The sequence below is a fragment of the Theobroma umbraticum genome, unplaced genomic scaffold (genome assembly GCF_002168275.2).
Source record: "Theobroma umbraticum cultivar Fairchild unplaced genomic scaffold, ASM216827v3 scaffold_4.1, whole genome shotgun sequence".
Classification (NCBI taxonomy): domain Eukaryota; kingdom Viridiplantae; phylum Streptophyta; class Magnoliopsida; order Malvales; family Malvaceae; genus Theobroma; species Theobroma umbraticum.
Window position 1 is genome coordinate 4285616 of NW_018397258.1, and position 11487 is coordinate 4297102.

General features: G+C 34.8%; 1 protein-coding gene across 3 annotated transcripts; it reads right to left on the reverse strand.

The window, feature by feature from the left end:
- Window positions 1-1653: 1653 nt before the first annotated feature.
- LOC110413582 (pleiotropic drug resistance protein 3-like) lies at window positions 1654-10301 on the reverse strand. Of its 3 annotated transcripts, XM_089783041.1 has the most exons (21): window positions 10162-10301; window positions 9893-10024; window positions 9474-9542; window positions 9251-9335; window positions 8333-8492; window positions 8174-8250; window positions 7791-7881; window positions 7059-7360; window positions 6695-6976; window positions 6288-6601; window positions 6055-6215; window positions 5865-5968; window positions 5607-5760; window positions 4862-5136; window positions 4216-4506; window positions 4005-4088; window positions 3703-3836; window positions 3324-3551; window positions 2750-2921; window positions 2380-2634; window positions 1654-1920 (listed from the first exon to the last, which is right to left on the reverse strand). In XM_089783041.1, exons 1-21 carry the CDS (start codon window positions 10284-10286, stop codon window positions 1654-1656), a joined length of 3762 nt encoding a protein of 1253 aa, XP_089639167.1. In that variant the 5' UTR covers window positions 10287-10301. The 3 variants fall into 3 exon arrangements, with proteins under 3 accessions (XP_089639167.1, XP_089639166.1, XP_021280118.2); XM_089783040.1 differs by lacking the exons at window positions 9474-9542; window positions 9893-10024; window positions 10162-10301 and adding exons at window positions 5283-5497; window positions 8027-8080 and having other exon boundaries at window positions 4862-5182; XM_021424443.2 differs by lacking the exons at window positions 9474-9542; window positions 9893-10024; window positions 10162-10301 and adding exons at window positions 5283-5497; window positions 8027-8080 and having other exon boundaries at window positions 4862-5194.
- Window positions 10302-11487: the final 1186 nt, after the last annotated feature.

Here is an 11487-nt window from a genome sequence, read left to right on the forward strand (position 1 = left end):
TGATTCGCATGCACATATTTCATTTTTCCAGGGCTGACGATTTTTTCTCCTGAGGAAGCCGTCTCGAAGTCAAAAAAAATTGAACCTTCATTGAACTTTCAGTTCAGTTTGGCCTCAGTAAAGTACAAAATAAGCACAACAAAATTTAAGCATATCAGAATTAATTTGCTTTCAGTGACAAGGTTCTGGGTCCTGAACGAGCAAGCCAACTCGACTTTGTTCGGTTTGCAAAGATAATAATAGTAATAATTAAATCTCAAGAGATGCGCAGCATCAATTGCTTTTATTGCTATATCGTGAATTCATGCTTTTGACTTCTTTTGCTTGAGCAGAGGGGTTTGGCTTTTGATAGTACAAAACCCAAAGTTTCTGCGATTCGTGCGTTGATTTCAAGCAAACCCTTTGGTTGATTCCGTCTGCAATAATAAGGAAGCCGACCATATATTTCCTATGTTAATGCGGGAATCGATCGTTATATTTGTTTTGAACCTTTACTCTAAATTGCCCCCTTTAGTCATTTCGAAGAAAGTTCCCCCATTGAAAGTTGAGATATCAGCACTTGAGATATAGAGATAAATTAAATTATTGTAAAGAGATGCTTTTATTATTTCAATACAGGATCTGATCTTACCGGACGAGTTGAGCTGATCACAAAAAAATTTAAAAGGAGAAATGAAAAAAAAAATCGAAACATTGGACCTAGTAAAACTAAAAACCAACAATATAATATAATTTACATTGATTACAGCAATTACAACCACTGAACCACGCCGGCCAAACTCTCTCGTCATCAGCATTTCGACACAACTCGAAATGTCAGTCACTCAACGACGGGCTTTAGTTAATTTGCCAGTACATTGTAATGGTACCTAGACAAAAAAAATTATTAAAAAAAATTAAGCAGGTAGAGTTAATTGCACATAGTTGCTGGACTCCAATTTTCAAGTTAAAAGATGATAAATTTGTTGGTGTCAAGAGATTTTTTTTCTTAAATTATTTTTAAAAAATTTATTTATTTTATTATATTTAATCATAATTTTATATTTTTATTTTAAATCAAATAAACTCTTATAATTAATGATGAATTAATTGTTGTTAGTTAAAATGTTATATATTATTTTTATATCATATGATGTTAACATGACATATCATAATATAACATGATGACATTATCACTTGTTATTTTCATCCTTTACACTAATATTAAGTGCACATAAAAAGAGAAAACAATATTTTGACTAAATTATAAAAATATAAGAATTTAATTAACTCAATTAAAAAAGGAATATTTATTATCCTAAAGTCATAATAGAAAGTATATTCCACAATTTAGGGTTTCAGGACACATTCAAATTAGAGCAGGAAGATCAGCTATGGTAAGTATACTTCAAGTCAAATTACACATTGAGAAAAAGAAAACATTGAAAGGCAGATGCCAGGTTGATAGGCCATTATTCTACATCAAGAATTTAAGATGTTCAGTTGGGGGCTTTGACAAGTAAACAATGTTTTATTGGTAAGAAACATTGATATAAATATAAATATATATATATGATGAATTTTCTTTCAGGGTAATATATATAATACAGGATAGTAGAATCAGTCTGGAAATGGTGAATCAAAATTTAGAAACTGAAACAGAAGCGCATGCATTTACCTCCTTTGAAAATTTAGCTTGGCTATACAATAAGCAAAAATAGATGCAAAGAAAATTGGATAAGCAATAAGTACAATGGCTATGATGGGTAAATCTTGATGTTTGTATCCATAGTGACTCTCTAAGAAGGCGCTCACTGATTTGCGCTCTCCAAATGCAATCATTTCCTGCTTTATATCTCCATATTGTGAAGTAAGGAAACCTTTCAGGGACCATGACATTGGAGAAATCCAGTAACACCATCCCCACCATTTGGGCAATTTCTGCAAGGGTGAAAACCAATGTGTAAATTACTATGCTGAATCAACTTTATTTCACTGTGACAAAAGAAAAAATGGGAATCTACTTTGGGCTTTGCAGCAAAAAGCAAATTGTTCTATATCATAATTCCAGGTTTGCTACTTTAGGCATCAATGATAACAAGTTATTCAAATCTAGGGCTTTCTTCTCTTTTTAAAGATTAAAGTCATTTAAATGCTTACAAATATATATTCAGATAAAAAGTGGAAAAGTTTTCATGAGTTGCATGCCAATCAATTTAAGATATAGGGAGCTTGATATAATTGTCCAAAAGCAAATGAAAAGACTGAGGAATTATATACCAAATGCAATTTGATCATTATTCTGCTTCACAGACCTAGGTGATGAACTTAGTGGCAAATATACAGTAATTAACTGGAATTTTTTGTTCTGGTAAGAAAGAAAAGAGAGAGTTGGCTTACGGGCCCTGGAATGAGGAATCCACAGAACAAACCCATCAACGGGTGAGAGAAACTGGCGCATATCGCGGCCATTTGATGAGTTGGAGTCAAAGAGACAAGCATCATGCCGAAATATTTGTAGAAGAGCAGCGTACAAAACATGACGTAGAAGTACCAAAACACTTTGTAAACTGATCCATAGAAGTTGACAAGCGGATACGTAATAGTCCAGAACAAAGCTGCTTCAAGGAAGACATAGGGAAGTTCGACAATCACCTGTGTTAAAAATAAAAGTGCTAGTTTATATATTTGTAATGTGAGTTTCAGGATCTCTTACAGAGTATAGACTTCTTGGAAACGCTAAAAAATGCTATAGAAAATGTTTTTAGACCTGTGCTATTGAATTTGCCCAGGAGGAGTACATTCCGGCGAACCTCTCTCGGTACACAATAGTACGCTGAGTAGTTATGATGGGAAGAACAGATGCACAGTTGCTTATTCCAATGATTACCACGATACCAAACAGCGATCCTATTATGCTGAAAAAGTCCTGTTCATTATCCCTAGAAACAGGATCAAAGTTTCAGTATATTATTTTTTTTTTCATATATATATATATTATAATTCCAAAACAATCTAAAGAAAAACAAAGTTTCAGTATATTAGATGGTAAATCTTTCTAAAGCTTGAGGTACAGTTTTCTGCTGGAACTGAACTTTAGTGAGGTAAATTCTTTAATAAATGTACTCCACACAGTTTGCTCCTCACTCCAAACGTTTAGAGTACTGATCCACGGACACAATTCATGATGGAATATGTGCCGCAATCGTTTGTAAGGAATACCTGTGACCTTCATTCATGAGTTTGAGTACTTAAGTACGTGAACTCTGTCAACTCTGTTACATGAATTTTGCTGATGCTTAATGAAGCAAGTCTTATCTGATATAGTGAAGTAAGCAGCTTACATTTTCTGCCCTTTCCGCCGAAGAAGCACTCCATATAACAAAGAAGATGATGTAAGCAATATCAACCGTGATAAGTTATATCCAGGACTTCTCCAGTAGGACAAATGTTGCTTCCATAGGCATGCTTTGAATTGCTGCCATCCATTTTGTGGAAAGCGCGTAGCAAAATGTAGTTCCTCTGAGCCCTCTACAGGAAGACTCAGCTCTTTGACTAGTTCCTCGTTTCTCCTACACAAAAAGGAACATATATATTACTTGGTATGACAGACAACTATGCAGCAGAAACGTTTTCTGCTAGGCCTTATTTTGTGGTGTGCTCACAGGTCTCCAGTATATCAATTAAAACGTGCTTTGGAGTCATTTATCATGGCAAACATACCGGTATAGATGAGATTCTTTGTAGAGATGGGCAAAATCCACCCCGAGTTGAGCTTCAGCAGAGGGACTAGTGACGTCTAACATCCATGTTGCTGGATTGTGGTTTTCTTTTATTCTTGGTACCCCTGGTATACCCTGACAAAAGGATGTCAAATTTATTATAGTTTCTTATGAGTTGAAAGCATGTAGGATGTATTAAGTGAGCCTTTGCTTCTAAAATTTGTCTAACTACGTAGGGAAAAAAAATACTAATAACATGTAAAATAATGTCATAAAACAGAACTTGTGTATTGATGTTTTCACCTCAAAATATTCTATAAGCCTACTTGAATGCTGACCCAGCTCTCCAGAATATATCATCTGTCCTCCTCTTTTCATCAAAATGAGCTGTAGGATGCATTGGTATTATGTAAAACAGAATAAACAGGATTATCACTTTGTTGGTTAGCTTTGGTGCATTTGTTACTGCAGGAAATGACTATCATGCATCATAAGTATGTGTCATATTAATTACCTCATCAAATGACTCGAATATGTCAATACTTGGTTGATGAATGGTGCATACAATTGTCCTATTTGTATTAACAATATTCTTCACAACCCGCATGACAATTGCAGCTGCTCTGGCATCTAATCCAGAGGTGGGTTCATCCATAAATATTATGGATGGATTAGAAACGAGCTCTACTGCTATAGTTAGCCGTTTACGCTGTTCAGGTGATATTCCACTAACACCAGGGATGCCAACTAAAGCATCTTTGATTTCATCTAGCTCAATCGTTTGAAGAACCTCTGCCACAAATTCCTGTTAGAAAAGTAAGGCAAGTGAAATATTCTGATAAAGCAGTTCCCTTTCCAATATTACAGGCACTGATACAAGCATGTCTTCAAGTCATAGAGGTACTTTAGGCTAAGTGTACAAAAGTATACCTTCCTCTATGCTTCTTTAGTTTTTATGTTTTTCTGTTTAAAGATATAAATTAGATCCTCTTATCAGTAAATAAAGAAACATTTGTAACTAAATGTTTGATGCACTTAATAAGGAGAAATCATTTTGTTCTAATCATCTTAGAGTTACCATATTGTTATCCAGTTTGATCTTAAAAGTCTAATACTCGTCCTCAAGTTCTTCATTGATATAAAGTTGGAGAACTTCTTACCAATCTTTTATGCTTATCAACCTGTTCTGGCAAGCGTAACCAAGCTGAGTACTTTACAGATTCCTCAATTGTAATTTGGGGAGAATGTATATCAGTTTGCTCACAATAAGCAGATATTCTGGCATATGTCTCTTGAATCTTTGGATATCCTCCAATTTTTATCTCGCCCTCTATATGACCACCAGTTTTTCTTCCAGAAAGAACATCCATCAAGGTTGTTTTCCCAGCTCCACTGGCACCCATCAAAGCTGTAAGAATTCCAGGCCTAAATGCTCCTGTAATATCTTGAAGGAGCTGTAATTTTTTGTGTGGGAACCCTTGCTTCCTTACTTTCTGCAAACACAGGGCAAGACATTGGAAAAAGAATTTGACATTCAAAATTATGAGGAGTGCATCGATGATTAATGAATAACATGGCTACCTTTGGAATATCAACAAAGTATTGCACATTCTCAAATGATATAGTTATGGGCTCAAAAGGTAAAACCATCCCTATAGTTTTTGTATCTGTAACAGCTTTTAGAGCGTCAACAGGGAACAATTCTTTTTCCTGATGAACTACATTGCTTGAATCTTCTTTCTCCTTCAAATGATGAAACCTTTCATGAGAAATAATAGCCCGAGATCTTCCTGGAGCTGCACAGATTTCATTTTTTGAAATATTCAGTTTAGAATGATTGATTCATAACTTCAAATATGTTTTCCTATGTTTCTTTCTTGTGTCTGCATGCATGCTACAACTTACGCTTGAAGTAACTGAGTGCAAAGGTGAATCCGACGTTAAAAATCATCCAAAATCCTATTAGAGCTCCCACTGATAGCCAATAAAAGTCGTCACTGTAGTCTAAGCCACGTTTCCTTAGGATTTGATGCCCTAAAGTAACATTTGAACGTGAAACCTGCACTTTTCAATTTCCAGCACCAGCAAGCATGAGCTTTCGGAAACTACAGATACATTGATCATCATTCATTTGAAGGATAGAGATTAATGGTTTGTTTTCACCTGTTGCCACCTTGGGGCCAGAAATTCATTTACTGAGACTCCTATTTCTGCATACGTGATAGGGGAAATCCAAAAACCCCATTTTATCCAATCAGGTAAAGATGCTGCAGTGAGCAAAGCTTTATTACTATTGTGGCATGAATACTCGGCATTTTCAGAATTTCTTAACATAAGTGAAGGATTGCCTTACGTCCTGGAATTAAAAAGCCACCAAAAAAAAATAGCGCCAATATAGTAAATTGACCACAGTCAGCTGCAACGGATTGGTTTCGAATTACTGAAGCAATGAAGCGGAATAGTGATGTTGACACTTGATGAAGAAGGAAAAGGAGTAGGAGTTGACGGAAAAACCTGACAGCAAAACTAGGACTTAGAAAGGATTGAATTTAGTATTTGCATTTAACATATCTTTGGAAAACAAACCTTCCTGGTTCAGGACTGTAACCAATCACGTAATATGTGAGACATGTCCAAAGAACAGCATCCAGCAATGAAAGAGGAATCTTTAGAATTGTTGAAGGAATTGAATAAGCCCATGCTGGATAGAAGTAGAAATCTCTTTGCTTGTAGAATATGGGAAGTCTAGAACCAGATAATGGCAACTCTGCAATTCCATTGCACATCAGTCTTATAAGAGCATAAAACAAAGACCCCATGAAGTAGCTTGCGTGGACCTCATCAATTTTCATTCTACTACGTATAAATACTGTCATTGTTATCAGTGCAATAAGAACAAGCTGCATCCAGAAAATATTCAAGGTTGTGTAAGTCTATGTTGATTTAAGTTCTGTGTGCTAACTAATAAATTGCAGATAGTGATTATTTGTCACCTGTGTTGATTTAAAGACATAAACAAATGAGTTCCGCTTCATGAGAAGCCATTCTCTAGCTGTGCATGCCTTGAGTAATTCCAATTTTTCTAATGAATAAATACTAAGTGACAGAGCATTTTTGTGGCTCTCAGATTTGTTGAAAGCTGTGCATAGTTCTTCGTTTAGCTTCTGTCCTGCATGAAACTCCTTGAATGCGGCGTTGAACATGTCAATAGAAACATAACTATGAGGTCTGTCTTTATGATACCAGTACTGTGCTTGATCCTTTTCAGAGAGCACCTGTTGAAGAAATCGACATTAAAACCTGAATTCAAAGGCAAATTTCACTTACGTGCTAGATAGATTAAACATGGACACATACTTCTTGGAGGAAGTCAGCAACTCCTTTTCGTGGTGGACACCTAAAACCACAATGTTCAAAGAAATCTTGAACATGAATGCGTGGTCCATGGTATACAGTCTTTCCTTCTGCCATTAAAATTATGTCATCGAAGAGATCAAAGGTCTCAGGAGCTGGTTGAAGAAGTGATATCATAATTGTAGCGCCTGTTATGTGTGTCAATTGCTGTAGACAGGTAACAATTTGAAAGGTAGTGGAGCTGTCTAAGCCAGTGGATATTTCATCCATAAACAGAACTTTGGTGGGACCAATTATCATTTCCCCTGCGAGAGGTGAACATCAAGCATTTTATAACAACTACATTTTGCTGCAAATGTGTTATCTGTAAATGATTTAGTTTTTCAATGTTATAATTATCATATAAATTTGTAAATTGTTATTTGAGGAATTCTCAATTAGTTAACATTTAAAATATAAGAATATAAATGTATGTAAACAAAAAAAAATGATTTTTCAAGAAAAATACTAAAAGTAAATAAATTTTACATCTAAAATAAAATTTTTTAATAAAAAACAATATACTTTAATCAATTAGAATTTAATAAATAAAATTTTCTAATCCATGGAAAATTTTCCTAATCATGTTAGTCAAATTGTTTTCACTAGTTACATGTTTCTCATCATCTGCTGAGATTCTTATACGTATTTAACTCATTATGTTACTAGAAAGGTAGCAGAGTGCGAGTACAAAACCTGTTGTCAGCCTTTTCTTTTCTCCGCCTGAGATTCCTCTGTTCATTGCATCTCCCACAACTGTATCAGCACAAATGTCCAGTCCAAGGATCTGAAAACAGCCATAAATTGTACCAGAATTATTAGAAAAGAATATGTGCTACAAGATTTGAATCCTCTGATGGAAGTCCGAATGGTAAAGGACCCAAATCGGTAAAGTGCTTATTATACATTTGTTTTCCTTTCAAGAGAATCACCTTCAATATATAATCTGTCTGGAGAGTTCTTTTCAATCCTTCAACTGAAATTGCCTGTTAACACAGATTATTGTCAGGGATGTCAGTCATTGGCCCTCTTTCAACATGATTGACATAAAAGTGAACTATTTCTTGCAAATTGATTACCTTCATGTAAGTGTCTATATCTGGTTCAGGGATGATGCCATATAGTTTCTCCCTTTTGCTAACTTCTTTCAAGATATCTTCATTAGAAGACAAGTTTTAAGATCAAACGGGTGTTGTGAATTGTACACTTATCAGTATAAATGCAGTAAGAAAATCTACCTGCTCTGCTTCCAATGCCCTGACAGCGTGCTGAGAAGTCAAGTGTCTCTCTTACAGTCATTTCAGAAATATGCAGGTCATATTGACTTATGTAAGCTGATGTCTTCTGAGGAACAAACTCTGTGAACTTGTAACCATTATAATATGTTTCTCCTGTGACCTGAATATCGTTGAAATTTTCCAATTGTTTAATTTAGATCATATTTAAGGGTAAAATATCTTCAAACTCTTAACTTTTAATTATAATTACATACAAATTTATTAGTTTTCAAAATAAATAATTCGCTTCAAAAATTTATTTTTATTAGACACATAAGTCCGGTTGTTAATTAATCGTTAATATTTCTATTAATTTGATGATATAATAATATTTTTAAAATAATTTTACTCTCTATTAATTTTAAAAATTATGACATATAAATTATATTTTTCGTTTTAAAATTTATTTTTTCTTTTTTTCAAAAAAAAAAAACCTCTCAATTTGGCCACCCAATAGTTGGTGGCATTTCCCTAAGGAACGCACCAAGGGAGCACCAGATCTGATGCTACTAGAGGAGCTTGAGATTTGGAGTGGGTGATTAGATCTCGCACTCTCATAAGGAGATCTGGTCGAATTTAGCATTTCACAATCAGATCAAGTCATAAGGTGATCGTTTGATATAAGAAAATGTAATAGACTGACTTGAGAGAAAAGAAAAGAATGAAAAAAAAAAATATTTTAAGCATTTCATGTTTAAGAATTAACACTGTCTGTTAATTTTAAAAATTAATAAACCCACATACAATTATGATAAAAAAATTAAAAGTGTGAGGATATGTTACCTGCATTTAAACTCCTAATAAATATAATCTATTTGTTGTTCTTAAAACTATTAATATTAAAATTGTAACTTCAATTGTCGATGACAGGTTATATACCTTGAGAGATGGGCTAAGCTTCCCTGCAAGTGCCTGTAACAAAGTGGTTTTCCCACAGCCTGGAGGACCAAGCAACAGAGTCATCCTGCATGAAAAGGGAGTTCATGAAAGATTATCAATTAATTGATTTGGTCATTAGTATAAGCAGCTATCCCTTTTTTCAATGGAAAGTTAAATAAACTCAGATTTCACAATAAACTGATGACAAGCTTGTGTGGTGGACCTTGAAGGCTTGATGATGCCACTGACATCTTTGAGAATTTTTATCTTGGTTGCTTGAGACTTGCATTTGCTAACTTTTGCCACAGCCTGTTCAACATCAAATATTTTTTCAGTTTCTGAGCTTTGCATAAACATTTTAATATTTAGGAAATAAACATATTAATCTGGGTTTTTTTTTTAAAAAAAAAAATTCTAAATAGGAAATTGCAACTCCTAGGAATTATTAGAAAAGGAAAAACAATGTCATATAATTGCTGAACTGACAATTGCAGTGTTACTTCTAAATAATTACTGCTATGGATAGAAGATTTCTCATTCGCCTAAAGGAAAATTTTCTCATCATTGATTTAGAGAATTATCCCTTATCTCAAAGTTTCATTCTGGGCCACATAGAAATATCTGCATTCAGAATCATGTTACAAACTTACAGAAAATATGCTTTTAATGGTGTTCCAAAGTGTAGGGAGGGGCTTTCCCTGAACCACTTCGCATTCTGCTTCCACACACAGATTCTCGTATCTCACTTCAATGGTTGGCAATTTCAACCCCACTCTGATAGCAAGCATAACGTTCCATCAGTTACAGTTACCAAATCTTCCTCAATACATTTTTACGTGCACTCTTGAAAATGTGCTTTAGAGTAAAAACAAAAAAAAAAAGAAGGGAAAAAACGAGATTAAGTTTCTTGCCTGTCTATTCTTTCTTTTAGTTTCTTCAGAAGCTGGAGATTATCCTCCTCGATCTTTGTTATCAGTTTCTCAATAAAAACGCGGCGTTCCAGTGCTCCAAGCTCCGTAACGTCTATCATCTCCATCTTCCTTCTGCCCTGATCTTCTTTCCCATCATTTAACAACTTGTGATCAAACAATGACGTTCTTAGCCGCTCGAAAGTTGGCAGTCTCTCAATCGCAGCCCACTGCAACTCCACTTCATCGTCGTCTTTCTCTTTAAACGACACCGCATCTGAAGTAGTACTCCTGAAGCTTGAAGCAAGGTGACGGAAAGAGTATCTTAAGCTTCTGCCTGTCTCATCAGCTTCATCTTCCCCTACCGCACGAGCCATCTGTATACTTTGGCCGTCAAGATGGCTCCAAATTAAATTTGTGGTGCGTGTATTCTTTTAAATGCTTAAAGGGAAACTTATAGATCTTGACTCGATTCACTCCGTTGCGTTGAGTCTTTTCTAATGCCCTTGTTCTGGGTCAACGAATGCAAAACTAATGTCTTTAGGTGAATATGAAAAGCAATATTATTGATTATTACTCGATTTAGTTTACAAGAGTCAAATAAATGATCTGCTTTGATTTCTACTAGATGAACCGCAGACATATGCATGTTCACAGATTTCATGCCAGGCTTGGAGTAATCTGTTTATGATCACACCCTTTGATTGGAGAAAACTGTCCACTTATTTATTTGTTTATTGATTTTGTTAAACATGTGACTGAATCACGAATAATAAAATGCAAACTTAAGAAAAGAAACCATTGCAGAATCTGCAGGCGGTCCATTGACGAAGCAAAAGTTTAATTTTTAGACTACTACCGAACCCTGAAAAGATGGGGAAAAGCAATGGAGATCTCAATAATTAGTAATTTTTCTATGTATCTTGTTGTATTTATAATGGAGGTGCCAGCCTATCCATGGATGTTTTCTGGTCTTTCTTTATTAGAGGCCACCAAATTAATTTTCTTGAAGAATGGTAATACTAAAACCCAAGAATATAGAGTATTTCTCTGAACAGAACGAACACAGAGTTTTCTATCTTCCAGGGCATAACCATATCTCGCCAGGAATCGGTCTAGAATTGATAAACAAACAGGATGGGCTACGCAATCAGATTTCAGTTTGACATCAGTAAATTATAAAGGGTGAAGTTCATCTATATTTCCTGCAGCATTGACACTTGATAGATTAATGACTTGCTAATGCAGCGTGATTAACTTGTTTAGGGTTGGGGATTGAAGCTGTGAGACAACCCAGGTACACTTTTTTTAGAGATGCGAAAATCAAGT